At 36.2% G+C, this 24,719-nt stretch overlaps 3 protein-coding genes across 4 annotated transcripts; all 3 read right to left on the bottom strand.

The window, feature by feature from the left end:
- Window positions 1-305: 305 nt before the first annotated feature.
- acat1 (acetyl-CoA acetyltransferase 1) lies at window positions 306-7,652 on the bottom strand. Of its 2 annotated transcripts, none has more exons than XM_039678185.2 (12): window positions 7,477-7,652; window positions 7,220-7,270; window positions 7,000-7,117; window positions 5,691-5,786; window positions 5,474-5,574; window positions 4,441-4,584; window positions 4,134-4,284; window positions 3,172-3,267; window positions 2,548-2,661; window positions 1,666-1,730; window positions 700-857; window positions 306-603 (listed from the first exon to the last, which is right to left on the bottom strand). In XM_039678185.2, exons 1-12 carry the CDS (start codon window positions 7,546-7,548, stop codon window positions 483-485), a joined length of 1,287 nt encoding a protein of 428 aa, XP_039534119.2. In that variant the 5' UTR covers window positions 7,549-7,652; the 3' UTR covers window positions 306-482. The 2 variants fall into 2 exon arrangements, with proteins under 2 accessions (XP_039534119.2, XP_039534120.2); XM_039678186.2 differs by having other exon boundaries at window positions 7,220-7,267; window positions 7,477-7,621.
- Window positions 7,653-8,316: 664 nt separating this feature from the next.
- On the bottom strand, window positions 8,317-12,950 carry LOC120481608 (collagenase 3). The gene is made up of 10 exons (XM_089126586.1): window positions 12,751-12,950; window positions 12,434-12,678; window positions 10,516-10,664; window positions 9,877-10,002; window positions 9,625-9,786; window positions 9,381-9,537; window positions 9,093-9,220; window positions 8,851-9,010; window positions 8,676-8,779; window positions 8,317-8,564 (listed from the first exon to the last, which is right to left on the bottom strand). The coding sequence occupies exons 1-10, from the start codon at window positions 12,850-12,852 to the stop codon at window positions 8,461-8,463; spliced, it is 1,437 nt and encodes a 478-aa protein (XP_088982712.1). The 5' UTR covers window positions 12,853-12,950; the 3' UTR covers window positions 8,317-8,460.
- Window positions 12,951-15,533: 2,583 nt separating this feature from the next.
- LOC148969360 (collagenase 3-like) lies at window positions 15,534-20,783 on the bottom strand. The gene is made up of 10 exons (XM_089126587.1): window positions 19,807-20,783; window positions 19,424-19,677; window positions 19,200-19,348; window positions 18,101-18,226; window positions 17,804-17,953; window positions 17,614-17,731; window positions 16,484-16,614; window positions 16,141-16,300; window positions 15,956-16,056; window positions 15,534-15,885 (listed from the first exon to the last, which is right to left on the bottom strand). The coding sequence occupies exons 1-10, from the start codon at window positions 19,906-19,908 to the stop codon at window positions 15,782-15,784; spliced, it is 1,395 nt and encodes a 464-aa protein (XP_088982713.1). The 5' UTR covers window positions 19,909-20,783; the 3' UTR covers window positions 15,534-15,781.
- Window positions 20,784-24,719: the final 3,936 nt, after the last annotated feature.

Below are 24,719 nucleotides of genomic sequence, written 5' to 3'. Positions count from 1 at the left end.
ATGCACTGTCCATATTACCACTCATGCCTACATTATCTGCAGCACTCAACAATCACAAAGTAATAATTGTGTGTTCAATTAACAACTTACTTGTGGCATAAATTAGTTTCAGGTCACTGCTAGTCAGGTTGCCTCAAAGGACATTTCCAGGGTGCTCAGAAACAGAAGTCATCATCTGTAAACTTCTATATATACAATGTTAATTATTGCCGAAATGCATCATCGCAGTCTGTGAAGTTTTGTGCACGTTCTCCCTCTGGTGTTCATTCAGGGGAACTGCATTATGAGTATAACCATCACTCATCAACAGTCAATCAATAGTCTGTTTTATTGCTGTTTAATTAGAAACACTTTCATTACAACATTGACTGCACAGAATAAATATTACCATTTGGGAAGTTTGTATTTTATGACCATTGATAAGTTTTCCCCCTATTTTGATAAAAAAAAAACAAAAAATGACCTTTTCTGAATCTCAAGTCCTAATATTTCTGGATGAGGATGGAGGAAGCGCCGCCGCCTCCATTGCAGATTCCAGCCAGTCCGTACTGTCCCGATTTCAGATTGTGCACCATGTGACCTACGATTCTCGCCCCTGACATCCTAGAAATCGCAAAACCGTCACATTAATTATCACGCAAATCTAATTCCAGTGCGTCAATGTAGTGAACAGTGATGCATGAGAGGGATGCTGCTCACCCGATTGGATGTCCGAGGGAAACGGCTCCTCCGTTGATATTGACTTTGCTGGGGTCGATGTCTAACATCTTGATGTTGGCCAGCACCACAACACTGAAGGCTTCATTGATCTCCCACATGGCAATGTCTTCTTTCTTCAAACCGGCCGCCTTCAGGACCTGCACCACATAGATGTTCTTATGACACGTCAGCTTTGCAGTTAACCCTCTGAGGGTCCTCGGTCACTTCTGACCTTGAATTATTAAAAATCACAGCTTTATCGGAGTGTTACGAAACTTGGTGACATTACTGGCATTATGTATGTGAACACAAAAAAAAATTAGTTCATGATCCGAGCATGCTAAGTGGTCGTAAAAAAATTTGTCACGATTTTGGTCTTTGGTCAAAAATGACCCCCATAGGAAGTGAATGGGAAATTGACAAAAACACAAAAATTCACAATTTTTTTTAACAAATTTTTTAATAAGAAATAGTTTTTGAGATTGTTTCAAATAAATATTCAAATTCACAAAAAAAATTGTTCATAAACAGCTGGGGAATTCACATGCCTCTCCATAGAGAGCTGTACACGCCATCTAGTGGTCACACCATGATTCTACGCTTTTCTCTATACTGTAACCAGATGGTGCTAATTTTCTTCAAAAAATATTTTTTTTTCTGAAGGCCTAGACTCTATATTAAACTAAAATACTGCATTAATAATTAAAAAAATATATATATATATATATATATATATATATATATATATATATATTTCCTTTGAAAAAATAGACCATAAATATTGCATAAATATTAATAAATTCAATCAAATTGTCTCAAAATACTAAATTAAAAAGAATAAATATTATTGAACAAAAATAAATTGCATTGGTTTCACTGGGATGGAAGAAGTTTCATTTTTAAGCCTCCGGTCACTTCTGACCGGGAAGGCCCAGGATCAGAGGGTTAAGACAAATATCAGCTCACCTTCGGGACGGCAAAGGCTGGAGCGATGGGGAAGTCGATGGGGGCGATGGCAGCATCAGCAAAAGCTGCAAATTGACAAAAAATTGTGGTCGAGATGTGTAGGAAAAGCCAGCAAACATGCATTATCTGAAAAACTTCACTATTATAATGCAACAACTCAACTCCATGTTTTAGTAGCATGACAGTAACACAGCCGTTTTCCCAGTAAATTTTTTTATTTTTTTTTCAGAGAAGCAGTGATGTTTCTTTTTTAGCATTTTTAATAGGCTACATCACCACTTCTTGAAAAAAAATGTCTTTACTGGGAAAATGGCTGTGTTGCTGTCATGCTACTAAAACATGTGGTTGAGCTGTGGCATTCTAATAGTGAGTTACTCAAAGCCCTTCAGGTAACTTTAATATTTGTAACTATCCCCAAACTTTTATATTATCCAAAAATGTCTCAGACCCTTATAATATTTATTATAACATTAATTTATTATTACTATTCCTTGCACAATTTACATTCATAAATGTACATTTTTAAAAAACAAAACAAAATGATGATTTTTTTTTTTTAAATAACATTTAAATTTACTTGGCTCTATGTTGTGACATTTATAAGATATTATGCTTTAGATAATTTCTAAATGTAATGTATTTTAACCCTCCAGGAATATTTAGGGGGGTTTGAACAATATCTGAAAAACTGTTTTCGGACAATGTCATCAAAAGGTAGTTAGACTGTGGCTTAATAACTTCATTTAAATGATGAATGATGTTGTTCTTAAAAACATGAGCAATATTTTGGGGTAAAAAAACAAACAAACATTCCTCCAATCATTGCAGCATCTGTTGAAATGATCCGAATACAGCGTAAAATGATTTCAACATTTGCCTCACCAACAATCTTTGCCAGCGGTGTGACGCCGAGCCTCTTCGCTGCGTCCGCTGTCATGAGCACGAGAGCAGCCGCGCCATCGTTCAGCGTACTAGCGTTAGCGGCCGTCACTGTGCCTGCACAAACAAACGTCCCGAAACAAGTCTTTATTATCCTCAAAGCAGACATTTAAAAAGAGTATGGCTTAAAATTGTTCACTTAGGTCTATTTGTATTAAATTGTCTGATTACTCGGTTAATCAATTACCAAAATAAGAATTAACGACATCACTGGATTAGTTGAAACGTGTAGTTCAAACGCACCTGCATTTTTTGCATTTTGTGAAATTCAGTGGAATAAAAGACGAGTCATATATTTTGTCATTGAAGATTTCTTATAAACGGTGTAAAAAAATATCATCTCGGCTCATTCTAGCGAAGCCAATATTGTGTAACAATTCGTTATAATCCTCAAAGCATACATTTAAAATAGTGACACATGACTAAAAGTCATGACGAGAGACTATTAAAACAATGATTGAAAAGAATAACTAAAAATGTACAATCTTTAAGTACACTTAAGTGGCCTTATATTTCAGGTACAGTTATTTTTCAATATACTGTTACGGTTAAAGTGACGATGTTTACCGTTCTCTTTCTGGAACACAGCTTTCAGTTTGGGGACTTTGCTGAAGTCAACCTTCTTATATTCTTCATCTTCCTTCACAACAATGTCTGGTTTTCCTGAGAACATTTTAAATCACAATAATGGTGCATTTTAATATATGCAAATATACATAATATACATCCATCAGATATTTTAACGGTTGTTCAATAAAACCATGAACCAATTATTATTGCTTCATTGTTATTATATATGCATTTAAAGTAGGGCCGTGCAAATATTCATCGTGATTAATCGCATCCAAAATAAAAGTTCGTGTTTACATAATATATTTATTTATTTATTATATATAAATACATACACATGCATATACTATAAATATATATATATATATATTCATATACAACATATTTATATTTATATATATATATAATAGGTTATGTATTTATATACATGTAAGTATTTACGTGTAAATAATATATACATGCATGCATATGTATTTATATATACAAAATAATTATACACAGCACACACACATATATTATGTAAACCCAAACTTTTATTTTGGATGCGATTAATCACAATTAATCTTTGCACAGCCATACTTTTAAGTAATTTCAGAAGCTATCCTTCACTTAGGTCTATTTGTGTTATCAAAATTGTCCGATTACTCGATTAATCATCAAATTAATCGACTGATTACTCAATTACAAAAATAAGAATTAACAACAGCACTGGATTAGTTGAAACGTAGTTCAAATGCAACTGCATTGTTTTGCATTTCGTGAAATTCAGTCGAATAAAAGACCAGTCATATATTTTGTCATTGAAGATTTCTTATAAATGGTGCTAAAATATCATAATCTTGTGTAACGACTTGTCTCATGAGATAATATATCCTCACTCCCCCACGTATTTTAACTCATATGAGGCATTTTTTTGCAAATAAGGAATTTCGCAGCTAGAGTAGTGAAACCAAACCAACCTCTCTGAGGGATGCTCACAGGAACCACTTCCTTGGCCATGATCCCGGACTCCCACGCTGCTTTGCTGCGGCTGTAGGAGCTGATGGCAAACGCGTCCTGCTCCTCCCTGGAGAAGCTGCTGTTCTTGGCTGTGTTTTCAGCACAGTTTCCCTAAAATTTGGGAAATATGGTGGCGTTATACACAACCATGGCCTCTCCGGTGTTTCCAAACAACTTCTTTATTCACTCAAAACTTGATATCAGGCTAAGCTATCACGCAAATACAACGGAATCGGTCTTACTGGTTTATAAAAAATATGTACGTGCCATGTGGAATTTGTTGTAGACGTCCGTCAATCCGTCCTTAACAATCAGATCCTCCATCTTCACTCCACCATAAGGGGGCGCTTCTCTGGCCATGACATACGGAACCTGAGACATGCTTTCCATCCCACCAGCAACCATCACATCCTGGGAGACATCACGCAGATTCACTCATTTTGCTTTATTAAAGGAGTAGTTCACTTTTAAAAATCTTTTGCTGATAATTTACTCGCCCCCATGTCATCCAAGATGTCCATGTCTTTCTTTCCTCATTTGAAAAGAAATTAAGGTTTTTGATGAAAACATTCCAGGATTTTCAACATATAATGGACTTCAATGGGAACCAAATGGTTCAAGGTCCAAATGAGAGTTTCAGTGCAAACTGTTCAAAGGGCTTTAAACGATTCCAGACGATGAATAAGGGTCTTATCAAGCGAAACGATCCCTCATTTAATAAGTAAATAAAAAGTAAAAAAAAAAAAAAAAGTTTTATAAGCACAAATGCCCGCCTTGCTCTGTTCGTGACTCTCCTGTTTGAACTCGTTCATCAAAATGAAAGAATCTTTTTCGAGTCATTTGGTTCATTCAACGAAAAAAAAAGGAACCAAAAAAGATTCGTTCATTTTGATGAACGAGTTCAAACAGGAGAGTCACGGACGCGCATCACAGAACAGAGCAAGGCGAGCATTTGTGCTTATAAAACTCAAACTTTGTTATTTATTTATTAAATGAGCGATCGTTTTGCTTCATAAGACCCTTATTCGTCGTCTGGAATCGTTTAAAGCACTTTGAACAGTTTGCACTGAAACTGTCTTTTGGATCTTGAACCGTTTGGTCCCCATTGAAGTCCATTATATGGAGAAAATCCTGGAATGTTTTCATCAAAAACCTTAATTTCTTTTCGACTGAAGAAAGAAAGACGTGGACATCTTGGATGACATGGGGGCGAGTAAATTATCAGCAAAAGTTTTTTTTTTAAATGTGAACTACTCCTTTAAAGGCTCACTCTGTTTGAATCTGTGGTGTTTCACACTACCTGATGGCCACACATGAGACTTTGAGCGGCCAGCATGATGGACTTCATCCCAGAGGCACACACTTTATTGATGGTAGTGGCCTCAGTGGACAGAGGGAGACCTGCACGGCAAAGCAAACATTACACAACCCCGGCAGAACCAACACAAGCACTAAAACTTGCATTTGTAGATTCATCTCAGGCAAAGCACACAAAATTAAAGAAAAAACCCCCTCACCTGCACCCAGAACAGCTTGTCTGGTCGGTGCTTGTCCTTCTCCTGCTTGCAACACATTACCCATGTACACTTCCTTCACCTCCTCCAAAGGGATTCCTGTAGATGACATGCAAACCTCCGAACATCAGAACAAATAAGACTTAAAATTTGTAGATTTAAATAACACTTATTTCATGAATATGATTACATTAAATAATAATAATAATAATAAAGTGGCATTTATTATATATGCAAATAGCACACCTTTCTGATTTTTTATTATTATATTTTACATATGCATATAATATGCACTATTGTTTGAAAAGTATGGTCAGTATGATATTGAAAGAAGTGTTATGTGTTTACCAAGGCTGCCTTTAATTGATCAAAAATATAGTAAAACAGTAATATTGTGAAATAATATTTTCATTATTATATTTTAGTGTATTTTAAAATGCAATTTATTCCTGGCCGAATATTCAGCATAATAATTATCCAGTTTTCAGTGCCACATGATCCTTCAGAAATCATTATTTATTATAATTATAAATTTTGAATACATATCGTGCTGCTTATTTTTGTGGAAATGAATAAATTTTTTTCAGGATTCTTTGATCAATTGAATAGAAGAACAACATTTCTTTGAAATACAATCCTTACACATTTTGATCAATTTAATACATCCTTGCTAAATAAAAGTATTCTTTTATTTGCTCTGAACCCAAATATTAAATTTTTATTATATTTTTTTAGAAAGAATATATAAAATAAAAATGTGTATTTCTGCTAAGACTATCAAGGGCCGGTTGCATTAAATTTTGCTTAAGACTGTTCATAATTTGTTTTAAGTCAGTTACATAAAATTGTAGATTGGTTTAATTTGATACAGAAATTTGATAAGTAAGACCTTTAATTATTAATTCTGAGAACATGAACAGCTCCGAGTATAACGTCATGGGTTGCCATCTCGTAATCACGGTTGAACACAGCATAAGCCTGTTGCTTTGGTTAAGGAGGAACTGTAAAGACGACTGATGTTTGTTTACAGTGACTGTAGACTGTTAAGGTCTACACTAGCGTGGATGACATGGATATGCATGTGTTGAAAGACAAGTAGGACGTCGTTATCATTGCAGTGGGATGAACATTTTTGGTCCTGCGAGATATATGCATGTTGTGATATTTAGACCACTTCTATTACTGATTGCTATCAGGATGTGAATAGAATTAGACCAGTTCAACAAAAAGTCTTTATAAAACAAATAGCCAACCCTACATTTAACATAATGGCTATGCTTTCATGCAATTGGCCCCAGATGTCTAACGTTACCTGCTTTCTCAATGGCTCCTTTAATGGCAATGGAACCGAGTCTGGTGGCAGGCACTGTGGAAAGGCTTCCTTTGAAAGACCCCATTGGGGTCCTGACAGCACTGACGATGACAACTTCCTGTTCAGAGACAATTGAGAAAAGAAGTTCATATTCACTGAATACACACCTGACAGAAAAACAGTTCTGGCTCCATGAAGTGATAAAATCGCATTGACTCACATTTAGAGCTGGTCGTGAGCTGTAGGTCCTGCTGAGGTATTTATGTGCCTGCTAAGACATATTCATAAAACGGGTGTCCGTTAACATAATATCTGGTTACAGCATTTATACCAACAAAGACAAAATCTACAGGTTATAAAGGGAAACGCACTCGTTTAAAAGGTAAACAATGAAACAGGCCTGCAGTCAAACTGCTGCATGTGCCGTGAGTCGCAAACGTTCGGCTATTAATAACTATTTATTTAGTTCAAACTCACCAGATGTCTGCACAGATGAGTGCGTGTGCTGTACAGGGCACTGGATGCCATAACTGCGATGATAAACTGCATTCACACAAGAATAATTTCACCTTCAAACCTCCGAATGGAGTGGACGTTTGCAGAGAGCAGCCAATCACAACAAGAGGTGTGTCTGCGTCACATGGCGACGGTGCGAAGCATTATGGGTAGTGTAGTATATGTCATAGTTGTGGAAAAACTTGAAAGTAGAGCGTTACATAGTGAAATCTTTTTTTTTTTTTTTTTTTTTTTTTAAACACTTGTAAAAGGTTCTAGGAAATGTAATATTTGTCTCCATGTTGGTTTCATACAATGAAATACCATTTTTGGAATAGCTAAAGTAAAAGATTTAACAAAATGTGCCTTTTTATGAAAGGTTTTCAAATGTGTGATTTTGACACACAGTGCTCTCTAACTTTGATTTGGCTGACAAAAATCTGATGTTAATGATATAAAATAAAATCTCTTCAATGCTTTATTTATTTATATTATTATTTATTTTGTTAAGAAATAGTAATAATTGAAGATTAGGCCTATGGCAAACTATGTAGGCTATGCCACTATTTAAAAGGAGATTTGTGCCTTTTTATAATCTTAAAGTTACACCATACACCACAGTGTCTTAAATTCAGAAACTCATTTTACAAGAGTATTTATAAAAAGAATTTAATAAGCCTAAGTTTTAATGTATTTTTCAAACAGGTGAATAAGTTATATTGAGGATGTGCATAAATGGCTTGTTCACTTTGCAGGAAAAATGCATCCACTTTTTTTCTTATTTTTATTTATTATATTAGAAGATGCATTATAGAACTGAGTTGCAAGTTTTTGTGAATATTAATCATATTTATTTCTAAAATAAAAATCATACATTCATACATTGTGGCATTTTCTGTACAACATTGAAGAGGTACATTATTAGGAATACTGAGACTGACATTTTCTACATTTTCAGTTAAATGTTTAATAGCAGTTCAGCCATCCATAGTTCAACAGAACACGATTCACTCGTTTCGAGGAGAAATCATACTCCGTTTGCCTGGGACCATCTGAGAAATACAGGTAACCTAAAAATTAGAAGAAGAAAAAAATTCGGGAAAAGGGTTAATTAACAAATTAACTGATTTGTTAATGTTTTTTTTTTGTGTGTGTGTGTGTGTGTGTGTGTTTAAGCTCACCATAATTTTCAAAAGCTGCGTCCACTTGTGAGCCAATGCCAGGCAAATGATGCTGAATAGTTTTAGGAAAGCCTTTGTCCATCTGGCCTGTTCTTTCATTGAAGCTACACCATTGTACAAATGATGTTAGTTTTGATCTTATTTTAATCAACACAATATTATATTGTTTTCTCACCTCCAGTATTTGCTTCCAACAAAGAACAAAGTGCGTCCGGTTGATTTCACGTGTACGGCCGCATCAATCTTTTTCACATTTGTGGGAAATCCAAATTTGGTTATGGGTTTGGGATATCCAGGCAAGGTAGTGCTGCCTTTTATTCCCCAATACTGCTGACCTGAATGTGAAGACCACATGCACAACTACATTTACTGAAGCCAACGCAGCACTTAAAGCCTCTTGAGGAAATGAGAGTTTACCATTGAAAAGGAAGCTAACGTCTCTGCCGCTGAACTCATACGCAGCATCCACAGAGTCAATGGATGGCCAGGTAGATTTGATTTCATGCATTGAAAGTCCACTGTAGTAGCCTTTTTTCCAGTAATACCTGATGGACATAAAGGCATGATAAATGACATTTTTTACATGAACATTGCCAAAACCACATTAGGTATATAATTTTTTGATTGAAAAAAAATTCTTCAGCATTTCCCATATATATTGAGATTACTAAAATTAAACAATATCAATTAAAATGATATTCTTACCCATGTTTAAAGAAGTACAGTTCTCCACGAACGCTGGTTGCCGCATCAAATACCAAGTCACGCTTGCACGGCTCTGGTGGGTTTGGTTCAGGATTGGGTTTTGGTTCTGGTTCTGGTTCTGGTTTTGGCTCTGGTTTATCTATTGACGCTCGAACACCTGAAACATTATAGAAAATGGGTGAAAAATACATATCTATTGATTTTTTTATCTATGATAATAAGGAAAAACCCAAAAAACATTTACCATACAGGGCCTGGACCCCGAGCCGGTCATCACGGGGAAGTGTGTAGCCATTGGTGTTGACGTATCGGTAGGTTGGATACATGAGAGCTGAAGGGTCTCTGGAGTGATCTAGTCCCAGTGCATGTCCGAATTCATGAGCAGCCACCAAAAGCAGGTTTATACCTAAAGCAGTTCATGATTTTTTTGTTTAAATAAACTTGTAATCATTTACATACACATAAGCATGTGATTCAATGTGATTTGTGCATTCACCTCGTGAACTTTGAGTCCACGTCTCATCATCATCAAAGTGTGTGTCTCCTCCCTGCTCTGGACCGGGCGAGTTGGCGTGAGCCAGAACCCCATTAGGCCCATCAAACGGGTAAAAATCTCCATGATCTAAAAAATAATCATGATTTTAATGGTAAAATTGGTTGTAAATTTAACGGCAAAACTGTAAATTGGTTTACAGAACGTTCCCGTGCTATATACAGTAAATAATATAATATGCGATATAACTTTACAGTAAAATACTGTTAAATTTACAGTTTAAGTGGAAAAAGAACAACTCTTTGTATAATTTACAGTAAAACAGTAAATTGACATTCCCGCAATTCCCTGTGGCACTTCACATTTGATGTATTTTTGTTGAAATAACTATGGTTCCTCATAGTTTTTTTTTTTAGATTAATATCGAAAACATATTAATTTTTCAAAAGGTTAGTAAATCAAATTTTTTTTAACAATATAAAATACGGTTTATTACTGTAAATTTTAATTTAAGTCTGTAAAACCATTAACGTTTCTACCGTATTTTTAACGGTAACCACAGTTGCCGTTATTTTATTTTTTATTTCTTACTGTAGGCTAATATTGATATGTTTGTAAATCAGAGATGTGTTGAGAACCTACATCCAGCTTTAAAGAGAATCATGATATCAGCTGTGCCACTGTAGATCTGTTTGAAATCGAGTGGGATAACGTCACTGTAGAGCTGGAAAGCTTTGGCAATAATGGCATCCACATCTCTCTGGCTCAACTGGGATGTATATTCAGTAATTCTAAGAGAGAAGGGAGCAAATCATATTTAATATCATTAAAAGTCACCAATTGACAATTCCTATTTTTATGGAATATTGCAGTGTTTATTATAAATGGTTTATCCATACACATCATCATTTCCATGCACACTCAAAATAACTCTCCAACGATAGTCAGTCAGAAAGCTGGAAAGCATTTGCATATCTGGCAAGGTCTAATCTGACTGGTTGAACAAACTTGTCTTATTTGTTATTTCATTAATGAGCTAAACATTTCACATTTATGCATTTGGCAGATTATTTTATCCAAATTTTGGCAGAGTATTTTTATTTTTGACTTACATTGCAGTTAAAGGTGCATTGCGCAAGTCTCTGAGTTTTTGCAGAACTACGCCCCCTCTGGCGACAAGTGAAACTGCAACCACAAGCTGTTCTTAACCAAAGGAGCATCAGCCGCACACATCTTTTGTTACAGCCATAATGTCTTCAGAGGTAATAAAGTTATAAATCTGCAAGTCATTTTAAAAAGGCATTTGAGTAATTTACACACTTATGTGTGTGTGAGGGAAAAACGGGGGTAGTAGAAAACTTTGGTTTTTGTTTCCACCTATCTCCATGTTGAACTGTTTTATGTGCTTACTGTATCCACTTATGATTGTATTAGTATGAAAAAGTGTTATTTAACGGCTATTTTAAACATGAAATGTTGCGCAATGCACCTTTAAGGTATTTTATCACTTTTTGCTTTCCGTGGGAATCGAACCCACGACCTCGATGTTGATTGAGAACACTAAGCAGTCCCTCCAGAAAAACGCGATTATGCGATCGCTGAATTCAATGCAAAATCAGCCAAAGTCCGCATATTTATGCGGGGGCCGCATTTTTTCAAATACGCCGCACGTTCGCCGCATAAATTGCAGATTTACGTGCAAAATATGCGGGGTTTGCATAATTTCATAATCCTCGCATTTTCGTTGCAAAAAAGTCACATGAATCTTATCAGAAAGTTGAAAAATGTTGCGTTTGCTTCACACAAGAGCAGCCATTTCCCCCTGTTTCCATGGGAACGTTATGAAGTGACGCAATTACGCGACGCCAGACAGACTCACGGAGGCGATCGACATCTCACAAATCGAACTCGTATAACTGTCTGTCACACCTTCTACCGTCACATTGTTACTTAATAAACAACATAAGATAAAAGAAGTAGCATCAAACAGAAATTACCCGCACACATGGGGTGTTCGAGGCGCACATATAACACTGCAGAGAGCTCTTAAAGGGGCCACACCTTATTTACACTCGTTACAGTCTGAAATAAAACAAGATGAGAAATTAAATATTCCCAGCACTTTCTATGATGTAGTATGCTTGCTTATCAAAGGAAGAAATAAGAAATTACTCTTTACATTAACAGGATGTTGGGGGAATCACTTTTTTTCTCTTTTTCATCAAACCGCAATTTTTGCAAGTTCCCTCAATTTTTGCAAATTCCTGCAATTTCATCGCATAAAATTGCATAAATATCCCACATATTCCATCGCATTTTTAAAGAAAACGGGCCGCATAATCAATCAATTTTTGCCCGCAACAATCACAAAAAAAAACTCCGCGTTTTTCTGGAAGAACTGAATACTATTATGGTAAATGTTAAATATAAATCGCAAATTTTTTCACACATTTTTGGAAATTACCACCACAAAATCAGTCATTTTGATCGCAAAAATCACACAAAAAAATCGTGAAATCCTGGAGGGACTGACTAAGACACATGTCCATGCTAAACCAACCTGTATGTTACAACGCTCTGCTTCCAGCTGGGTCTGCCCTGGAAGTGGTTGAATTTGGCCACATCGGTGACTCCACAGCGTGGCAGCTTCATCGTCTCAAGAGTGTTTGAGTCCAGCTTGCCCGTGACCTCCAGTCCAAAAAACGCCTGCATGACCTTCAGCTCCTTTTCTAGATCTGGGAGGAACATGGTTCTGCTGCGGGATTCAGTTGCATTATTGTCCCTGTAGAACTGTGACAGATAAGCCTGGGGAGAACGAGGAAGGAACGTTTTAGCACGATTATAAGAAACATAAGAGTAAGGCGTGTGGGTACTGACCTCTGCTATTTGATGGTCTTCTGGTGATGCTGTCGTAGGTGCGCCTTCACAAAGAGCCGAACACACCACGAGTGTCAGAACTAGAGCTGTCGAGTGCCCCATACTACAGTCCTGTTCCTCTGCAGGGAAAGAAAAGTGTCCTCCAGAGTCTCTGTTTCTGCCTTTTATGAGTCTAGATCGTCTAAAAAGGGGCCTGTCCCGAGTTTTATCATTTCCAATCAGCAGTGGTGTTAGCGGGGGTGGGACAGGAGAACTCACGAGTTTCAGGGGGTTTAAGCTCCTGTCTGAACATGTCAGACAAAAGTTTATATTGAGGATGACTTCACCTGTGACTCAACTGAATGAGTCGCTTTAGGAAGATCGTGGGTTTTGTATTCCCCCCGTCTGCTCATTTTCATCCCCGGAGGGAATTTGTTTTATTAATTTATTATTATATTTTTTATTATAATTTTATATTGTTTTATTAAGTTTTATTAAGGAATTTGGGAATTAGTTAACTCAACTTTAACTTTTTTTTTTTTTTTTTGCAGCCTACATTACACTACGTTTACTTTCTACATTGTCTAAATTTCCACGTTCAAATTAAAAAAAAAATGTCATGAAATGTGTCGTAGCGATTGAGAAAACATTATTCATAAAAAAGGGTATACAGCTGTTTCCGTTCAAAGTTGCACATACAAAAATGTTTTTCCATCACATGTTCAAGATAAAAATATCATTACTTCCAGGAATTCAAAAAATATATATATATCTGTAATGAATGGGAGTTGTTTTTATGCATCAAAAACTTGCGTCAGATGAAATGCAATAAACGGTGTCATCTTGCATTTGTATTGCAATCATGCAATCATGTGAGACAGTTCTGGCACTTAATCATTGTGATGACGGATTTTAGTGCAGGGCTTTCAGTATGATCAACATTAGAAGAAGAAGAAGAGGTTTTATTTAAGGAATACACTATTTATTTTAATTGGTGTTAAAATATTAAATGATATAATGTCATGTAGAATGTCAGCCAGGAAACATCTCACAGCCTTTAATGATCAAGTGAATGAGTTCATTTGACCAAATTTACAAAGTATTTCAAGAGTTGTGTCCTGTATATTTCTATCCCATGGTAATATACAAATATATATATATATATATATATATATAGAGAGAGAGAGAGAGAGAGAGAGAGAGAGAGAGAGAGAGAGAGAGAGAGAAAAGAATGCAGATAAAGTGTGCTGATTTTTTTAAACATGTAATTTAGATACCAAGATGTTTGTTTTTTTCTTTATTGCTTTTGTTAACTTAAAGGTTCAGCTTTAACATCAGTTCATATAATTTGCAAGGTATACCAATAATTATTTTTATATCATGCACTCCAGACTCCAAATTTCTTTTCAGGTACAGTATAGTGGGCAGAGCTTGTGGCCTGTAAACATTTAATTTAATAAGCATTAAATGTTATTGACGATGTCAGGCTTTTTCGTCTTTGACTGAAGTTTTAAATAACCACTGGAATTCCCTTCAGGGCACATCCAGTGCCTATATACGTTTCCTAAACCCTGACATTAATGAAAGACGCAAATGCAAAAACACAACCCTGAGGCTGTTTAACAGAGGTCTCCAAAACACCCTTACTCTTGCCCTAACATGTACCCACAGGAAGTTTGCCCATATATGTCCCAGAGATCCTTTAACAGAAATTCTACTTGTTTTTATCTATTGAACTGGCAAAACACCTAGTGATGACAAGACTAATCTATCCCTCATAGCTCTATACTCAGAAATGCCTAATACTATATATCTGTGGGGTTGAAGAGATGAAGCGAGGACTCAATTGCAGGAAAATATGTGTTTTTATCAAGTATAAAAATTAAACAAATACAAACAAAAACTGCCCCGAGGGGGAAAGCCAGACAGACTTGATTTGATTTTGATTTGACTTGACAACATTATCTAGGCAGGACAGAATTATAGTGTGCCAAGTGCCACACGGTTTTCGGCTAATATCTCCGCGAATACGCCACCAAAAAAGACGAAACGCATATGCTTTTGTTCAGTTCGGCGAGACGGTTTGAAGGAACCCAGTGTCCGCCGGAAATGTTGAGTTTTCGACAAGATATTTGCGTTTTTTCGCTTCCGGGGGTGCTTTGGGGGCCTGTCTCGGGCCCCCGGGTGAGTCTGGGGGCGGTCTCTTTCGAAAGGTTTCGTCCCGTTCTCCACTCGATAAAAATTTGGCGTCGAAACGTTGAGTTTTCAACGAGATATTTGCGATTTTCTCCAGAGCTCGTCGGGCGCCATTTCAGAGCGCGGCCGACCGTTTTCGGCTTATATCTCCGTGACTAAAATGACGAAACATCATCTGCAAGACGTCTTTAGGACGTTTCCTGCAGATGTCAAATAGACGTTTAGAAGATGTCTCTAAGATGTATTGATTTAGAATGCATGTTGAAACTGACATCTTATAAACGTTTATTTGACATCTGACAGGAAACGTCCTAGACGTCTTGCAGATGAGCAAGCACTCTTAAAAATACGTCCTCCAAATGTAAATAGCACATCAAATAGCCTTGTGCACACAACATCTCCTCTCTCTGAGGACTCAACACCAAAATAAAAGTCCTCCGCAAGAATATGTAAAAATAGAACACAATGAATATTAAACAAAATAAACTTTGTTTAACAAAATAAACACTATTATCTGAGTCGGAAAGGCTCTTGAGTTAATGTTAACAGTATTTCCCAGCCAAAAACAATCCTTGCTTCCAAAATAAACATGCTCACATGCGCTTCAATTGAATTAGTGACTTTAGTTTATTTGAAAATAATCAATAACCTTTAACCATTATTGTATAAATAGTAATACACATTCTTTTAAATAGTTAACAAGAGTAAAATAGAAGTCCAGTGACAATTTTGACCAGCAGATTGTACAAAAACATGAACAATTCATTAATTTGAACTGTTTCCTATGCAAATGCATTTAAGTAAGTAGGCCTACTGTAGTTACGCTCCATTCATTTCTTGTTTCGGGGTAACTCGACTAACAGGACAGGAAGTGATCGTTCTTCAGCACACGGAGGAGGTTCCTGCTGCTGCTGCTGCCGAACTCATACACATTTGTCCCACTGAAGAGATAAATGTTATCTGGAAGAAAAGAAGTCATTGAGTCTTTGTATAGTTACAGATCTGTAGAAAGGAAGTTAGAAACGCCTACCGTCGATCAGATGGGCTGCTGTAACCTCTCCAGTCACTGCTGGAAATCCATCTGCCACTCGTTTGGGATTTCCATCCATCCTCTTCATCATCTCATTATAGCTAACAAAAAAGGGGAAATTATACATTCTGTCTTTTCGGAGCAGATTTTAAGGGCTTTTGTTTGTGATCCAGCACTTGACCCACCTATAGTAATATTTCTCAAAGAAGAGCAGTGTTTTTCCTGAGTTTTTGTCGTGGACGGCAGCACTGATTTTTGTCACAGATGGTGGCAGACCAAAGCTGCTGAGAGGCTTGGGATAGCCCGGCTCAACAATGTTGCTTTTAAAAGCCCAGACTTGTTTACCTATAAATAAATACAGGCCGTAAGTTTGTTAGTGTTTTTTTTTACAGAGATTTTAAAAGTGCAACACTCTTGAAGAAATCCAACGTAATTGTGTGATATATCGGCCATTGTCAAGGCCTTCATCAGACATGATTTTAAGAGATTGTTAGTGTGACTGTGGTTTCAGAGTGATCGAGAAAATACCTTTGAATAGGAAAAGTTTTTCTTCCTCTGGATCCTCGTAAGCAGCATCTACATAAATCGGGGCGTTCGGCCACAATTTTCTGATTAGATGTTTTGTCACACTTCCGCTCGGAGAACTACGCCAGACAAAGCTGCACAGAGGCACGTGAAGTCAATCATTTAAGTATTTTATGTATATATAATGTTCCCTCTACTAATATCGGCACCCTTGGTCAATATGAGCAAAGGCGGCTGTGAAAATAAATCTGCATTGTTTATCCTTTTGATCTTTCATTAAAAAAAAAAATCAAACCTTTCATTGAAGTAAAACAGTTTCATTATGAAATAAATGTTTTTCTTATTGGCACCCCTAGAAATTCTAATGAGTAAAATATCTGGAACTTCAAAAGGGACCTGGTTTATGGTCTTCTAAAGAAACTAAAGAAAAAGCTTTTTGGTAGCAAACCCACCAGATGGGTTTAGTGCAAACAAGGATAAAAGGTTCTCCTGTAAATATACCACTGGATCTTTAATGTTGTGGGGCTGTTTTTTAGCTGGAGGTCCTGGACGTCTAGTTCAGATATATTTGGAATCATGGATTCAAGCAAATACCAACAGATAAAATAATAAAACGTGACAGCATCTACTAAAAATCTTATAATGGACCATAGTTGGATCTTCCATCAGGACAACGATCCATAACACACATCAAAATCAACCTAATAGAAAATGAGTGATCTTCACTGAAGAGAAGAAGCACCAACACGGATCTGGGAATCTGAAGGATCTGGAGAGATTCTGTATGGAGGAATGAATGACCTCTGATCTCTTGTCAGGTGTTCTCCAAACTCATCAGGCATTATAAGATGAGACTCATATCTTGGAAAAATTATGTTATAATAATTTGGTGCCAATAATTGTGGTAAACGTGAACTAGAGAAAAACATTTATTCCATGATATGACTTTCCTCCCACATTCAATTGTTTTACTTCAATAAAAAGGTTAGAATTTTATGATTTTTTAAAAATAAAATATCAAAAGGATAAACAATGCAGATTTATTTTCACAGCCACCTTTGCTCATATTTACCAAGGGTGCCAATATAAGGGGACAGCACTGTGTAAACAGGATATTTGTTTTTGTGCCATACCTGTCCTTGAAGAACATTGTTTCTCCACTAAAAGTTGTAACAGCATCAAAAGGGTCACAAGACTTAGGAGGCGTTGGTAAGTCATCAGGTTTAATGAGGGTTCTGTCTCTGTTTGGGCCTGAAGGAAATACCACAAGGTAAACAAATAACTGAATAAGTTTCGATCAAACATTATAGAAGATCATATTACCATAGAGCGACTGAATCCCTCTGATGTCATCAGAGGACAGAGAGAAACGACCCGTGTATATGGAATACATCAGAGCGCCAGGATCACTGGAATGAAAAAGACCCAAAGAGTGACCGAACTCATGGGCAGCCACCAAGAACAGGACAATACCTGCAGAGAAATTACGTGGAACATCTTGAGTACAAGTTGATTTACTTGAAATCAAAGTGGTGATGAAGATTAATCTCAAAAAACTACATTTAGCAAAACCTAATGCACAAAACAAAAATATAAAAATAAATAAATTACATTGAGCACCTGGTGAATGGAAAGTGAAAAACTCATCATCATCGAAATGTGCATCTCCACCAATTCCAGATGAGGGAGCGTAAGCATGAGCCAAAGTTTTGCCTGGTCCATCAAATGCTATACCATCGCCATGATCTGAAGGAAAGAGTTTAAATTGAATTTTTAATAAAATAAGATTTTAGACATAAAAGGAACCTAAGCTTTATTTTGAAAGGCATTTCATTTGCAATTAACGATTCATTCGTTTTCTAATGACTTTTAAATCTTGAATCGTTTATGATGGCCAATAATCGATCATGTTTTTTGTTCCATTCATTGAAACATTTTCCAGATTTCCGAAATAAAAAAGAAAATACCTTATTTAAATGGAAACTTCACCATTATTTAGTCTAAGATAGAACTGTGTTGTTTTGTTAGTATCGATGGCGAGCACAAAGCATGATTTTGTTTTTATAGATGTGCATACATGGCCTTCAGGTAAAAAAAAAAAGGTTATATTAGTTTTGATATTGTCACTTTTGTTGCAATAAACAGAACAAAATAGTTTGTCTAGTTTATGCATTATGGAAAATAAGTACAGAATTATATAAATATATTTTAAAACAAAGTAAATTGTGCATAAAATCGAATTGAACGGTTCTGAATTTGCAAATTTCTCTATTGAATTTAATCAGAAACCCAGTGAATTGAACTGCCCAAAGATTCATAGCCCTAGTACAATATCCACACTTTAAAAACAATAAAATGAACTAAAAAAATGTAATGTGAACAGGTAACTTACTTGTTTTAGTTAAACCAACAATCATTTTTACAGTGCACCAGCTGGAGTGCCCTTGATTTCCACCAGAGGGCACTCCTTCGGTCTTTGCTAGACTACTTTTCCCAGAAACCTTTGTCCGAACTCAAGAAGCAGATCTTAACAACTTGCTGTCACCATTATTTTATTTTTAATTTTCAATTAACAAAGTCAACTTTCATATATTATAATTCCAACAGTAACTTAGGATCCTCAAGTAATAAAATATCACCATGTTTAAAAGTACACATCAAAATGAGAAGCACATTAATAAACAAAATATAAACATTTATAGATATAGAGGAAACAGACCTCCTGTTCCAAATGAGATCATGATGTCCGCTGTGCCAATGTAGATCCGGGTGAACCTCAGAGGAGTGACGTCTGCCCACAACTGCAGGGCTCTTCTGATGGAATCGTCCACCTCCGCTACTGAGATGTCAGGGGTGTAGTTCTCAATCCTGAGGAAAAGGACCACAGTCGCTTTCTGCTTCTCTTTTTTTCTGTGACACCAAGAGAACTCATATTATACACACCTGTACGTGAGCTTGTTGGTCTGCCATTTGGGACTGCCTCCAAACGTGGAGTACGCAGCGACATCTGGAACTCCACAGCGGGGCTTCTTCATCAGCGCCAGTGTTTCTTCGTCCAGCGTTCCAGTGACCTTAAGCCTAAAAAACTTCTGCATCAGTCTCAATTTACCAGCCAGTGGATTTACTTGCTCTTTGTTTGCAGAACTAGGGACACTAGGACGTTTATATTCCACATTGTAGAAGTTGTTCAGGTAATTCTAAAGAAAGCAAAAACAGAATCATTGGAAGAATTAGGCCTATGATCAAAGACAAAACAAATATATATATACACACACACACACACACACACACACATATATATGTGTATATATATATAAACCCCAAACCTCTGCAATTTCATAATCATCAACAGGCTGTAGAATGGGTCCTGCATGAATAACAAGCACCAGGCTTGCAAGAAAACCCAGCAGGCGGTGAATCCTCCTCATGTTGAGTTGCTTCTTACGATCTTGAGCTTCTCTTCTGATGGGAAGCGTCTGATGGGGGTTTATATACTCTTAAAACTGTGAGGTGTTGAGCAAAAGTCAAATCATCAGCCACACACTTCTGTGAGTAAGCCATCAAACTGACAGACTGATAATAATAACAGGATTTTCAACTTTCCTGACACAGTCTTTTCCTCCTCGCCCAGATATTATTTCTTTGCCGTGGCTTATTTTTTAACGGCAACATTTCCAACCGTTTCTATGTAGGCCTGTTATAAACAAAAAACAAGGTCAACATGGTAATAGGCTAATATGTGTTTACAGTTTTTTTTAAATACTTTACAAGCTTTACTGAACTGCTATTCAATTTAAAATAACTAAATAATATCAATAAATACATTTTACAGTGATATATAAATAATTTTACTCAATAAAAATACAGATTTAACTTTTTTATACCTTAAATGTATATGTATTGTTAAATATAATATAGGCTACAGATGTAGCATAAATTATAAATTAGCTCATTAACACCGTGTCTAAACTACACGCGACGCGACCCCGCGACACACGATAAAAAGTTAATCAGAGTTAGTTAATCCAGGTTAATCAGAGTTTTTGTCCTAAACCAGACGTCTGACAGAATGAAGAATTTACAATGGTTATGAGTAGCCTACACATTATTTATTTTTAGTTAAAAATAGGTCACTGTGCCACAAGCGATAACGGATTTAACGTTACCTCAGATTTTGAAAGCATATAATATAGCGTTCAAAATGAATTCTATGCAAACATACAACTGTACTTCATAACAAAATTAGTCAATGAGTATGTTTTGTTAATGTTTTGATTTTTAACAATGTTATTTCTTGATTTGATTATGTACCCATTGCGGGTGAGTGCGGGCCAGCAGTGCGCCTTCACAGAGAGACTCCGCCCACACGCTGTTCTGAATGGCTGTGATTTTTGATTGACGTGTGGCGTCTCACAGTCGCGTCGCCTGTAGTGTTGACAGACACACAGCTTGCTGTCGCTGGAATTTTATCGCGTCGCGTTTAGTTAGGACCATAGGTTAGGACACGGTGTTATACCATAGAATGTGGTTATACTTTATTCTTGTTTCTCTAAAAACTCTAAACTTACATTTAACCAATAGGCTACTAAGTTGTACCACAGTAAAACATTTTTTTAAATTATATATATATATATATATATATATATATATATATATATATATATAGCCTATAGTATATAAATATAAAGTATATTCAGTATAAAGTATATTCAGGCATCAGTCTTCTCCGTTGAAATCATAAATGGGGTCGCTGTGTCCATTTCTTTTACTGTCTATGAAGTTATGTCATTATTACGAGAAAGTTTATCATTATTATGAGATGTTAAGTCATTATTACGAGATGTTAAGTCATCATTTTGAGAAAGTTTCTCATTATTATGGTTTGTTTTCCTAGTTCATGGGACTCTGCCTGAATCTATCTTGCCTGTTTTGGATACTATAGGTTTTATTAGTGACTGTTGTTAAAAACTGGCAAAATAATGAACAATTATAGACCTATACCCCTAGCTAACGTCAACATGTTACAGAGATGTGGGTTACACTTTACAATAACAGTACATGAATAATTGATATTGATAGCAGCAGTGGAATCACTTAAAACAGAATGAGATTAAATCGTTGCTTCATTCAGTAAGGTTAAATGTAAATATATAGACTATCTAGTGTCATTCATTGATTTGTGACAGTTGCTGCCCATGTCAAATCTATAAACCATTTTACATTATGCCCTTTTAGTACATCTTTCTTCATATCTAGAACATGTTTGATTTAGTTTACCCAGAAATGTTAATTAATACATTAACAAGCATGTACTAACGTGTAGTTAAGATAATCACGCAGGGATTTGTATGACTCATGGTTAGTTCCTCATTGGTAGGCCTACTGTACATGTCTTAACTCATCATTAGTTCCTTGTAAAGTAATTATTAGGTATTATTAGTACATGATTATGTATGTACTGTTATTGTAAAGTGTTACTGACATGTGTATATTTGCTTTAAAGGAAATTTCAGGTCTTTTAAAATGATAATAGCCAGAAATCCACAACTTTTATGTGTTTTATTGATGCCTCTATGTTGCAATTTCAGAATTTTTTTTGATGGTTTACATGATCAAATGCCTTAGAGGATTACCAAAAGTAATAATAAGAATTGTAGTCTTGTGGTATTCACACCAGTTTACTGTTTGTCACGGAACTGGTAAATAGTGAAGCGAGGATTCAAGTGCATAAGGATTTATTAAATAAAAAAACAGCACAGGACTGCAAACACAGGGAGACTAAATAGGAAGCAAACAAAAGAGGGCAACGTTGATTGTTGGTTGGTTGGTTGTTAATGTTGGTAGGACCCGTTCTGCCTTAATAAGAAATCTTTTTTGATAAATGATTAGAAAAAGAATTATAAAAGCTTTAGCCCACAACAATGATTTTAGCTCTGTCAGGTATACATCTAGACTGTGGAGAGACATTGGCGCTCCTGCTTGTATATTACAAGTGAATGTTATTGTTATAACTTTTCTTAATTTATTTCTATGTACTGTATACATAGATGCATAACAGATGCAAAAAGGCATGAGCCTATGTCAATTCCATCAGACACACCTCCCATCAACCCACCAGAATACCAAATGGAGGTCTGTGCACTATAGGTGGAAAGAGGTAGAGCAGGCTGTGAGAAAGGCAAGGGCTTCATCATCTCCAGGGCCTAATGGAGATCCGCACAGAGTGTGCAAGAGTGTTTCAGGGGTTCTGCGAATTCTGTGGAAATTGTTAAAAGTGGCGCTTGTCTTCTGGGATGCGACTACCACCAGTCAGAGCATGCATGGATGACATGACAACCATGACTAACAGTAGCCTGCACTAATCGTCATTGGGGAAGTCAACAGATAATATGAAATTATTAATTTGCAAGAATGCAATTTAAGCCTTCTAAATCAAGGAGCATCTCGATAGTTAAAGGAAAGGTAGTAGATAAAAAAAAAGAAATAGAACATGGAATAGGTGGAGGCTCAAATGAGTCAGTCGGACACCAAAGTGGAGATTCTGGATTTGAGTGACATGTTCCAGGAAACAATATAAACTAATGTTACGTTGACATCGCCCTTGAAAACAGTTGATTTGCCATTTGTTCTTTTCTCAAACACTTTTTTTTTCTTTTTAGGTGTGTAGGGAATGCTTCCTCTAAACATGTTAACATGGGCATGACAAGTTTTTTAATTTAAAAATGTATATATATGAAACTAAGAAAGTAATATAAGAAAATGTTTGTTGTATAGACATTTTTAACCCTAAAACATGCAACATTTCTCATCGTTCTTGTCTTTTTTGGGACATAAGAACTTTTTTTTTTCCCCATCAAATTCTTTTATCACTTATGACAGCTTGGTATGTCTTGAGAGCCCCCGGTGGCCCACGAGGCTGGGGGTGGTCTCTTTCGAAAGGTATCGGTCCGTTCTCCACTCGATAAAAATTTAGCATCGAAACAGATTTTTCGCCGAGATATTTGCGATTTTCTCCCGAGCTCGTGGCGCCATTTCAGAGCCCGGCCGACGGTTTTCGGTTAATATCTCTACTCCACCAAAAACGACGAAACGCATATGTTTTTTTTCCCCCGACGGATACGTTGAGTTTTCGCCGAGATATTTGCGTTTTTCGCTTCCGGAGGGGATTTTGGGGACTGTATCTCGGGCCCCCGGGGGCCCACGAGGCTGGGGGTGGACTCTTTTGAAAGGCCTTAGTGATCCAGCCTCTATGATGAAAGGGCAGCAAATATCATATAATTGTCATTTTCGTCACAAAACCGTTCAACAGCAACTTCAATCACAGGTACTGCCACCAATAAATATGTAAGGCGTGCGGTTCAGCTGCCCGTGGATTGGTTGGAAGACGATGGACTTGAAATTGACTAACTACTTCCGCGGGAGTGCCACCTGTCAGCGTGTTCATCGCACGCCCATACATGAGAATGCAGATTACGCTACGTTTTATGAATGCCAATTGATTAAAACAATGAATAATGATCTCTATATTGATTATCTTGAGCCTGCTATAGCCTAATGTTGCTATAAATACATTTTCTTTCCAACTGTTTCATTCTGAATAATAAATAAGCTAAAATAAAAATATTATAAAATTATTAAAATAAATTAAATTATTAAAATATTATAATAACTGATAGTTATCAAATAAACGTAGGTCAGACCGGAGCTATAATACGTTAATAACACTTCTGCTAAGCTAATTCCTAACATTAGATCAGAACACTCCTGTCCCATACACCGCACGACCCAGAATGTTATCAGGTGGAGCATGGATTGAATAAATCATCAAAATGTAGTAGCCTACTACAGTTTTCTTGCTAATGCCTTACACATCTTCATGACGGTGAGAGGCACATTTTTAGGCAGTAAATGAACCAAGAACAACATAATCTAACTTGAACATTAACACACATAACTTTACTATCACAAAAACTTAAAGATCTTACTGCAATAACACATAAATCAACTCTCAATAAACAGTTACCCATAATAATGCACCCAGCAATATATTTGTCCACTAACCTGCAGCAGTCTTCTCATTAACAAAAGTATTTTTGTCTTTGCCTGCTTATATTCTAAAGCCTACTTGAGCTTACATTTTGAAATGAATTTGACTAATAAAAAGTGTGCATTGGTGCTTTATTCCTGTCTTTTTAAAATAGTTGAACGAATGAATGAATGATCGTAGATCAGAACGCCC

Source organism: Pimephales promelas, chromosome 23 (genome assembly GCF_988280905.1).
Source record: "Pimephales promelas chromosome 23, fPimPro1.hap1.1, whole genome shotgun sequence".
Taxonomy (NCBI): domain Eukaryota; kingdom Metazoa; phylum Chordata; class Actinopteri; order Cypriniformes; family Leuciscidae; genus Pimephales; species Pimephales promelas.
The sequence above is the reverse complement of the archived record's forward strand: the minus strand, read 5'-3'. Positions and strand labels throughout refer to the sequence as shown.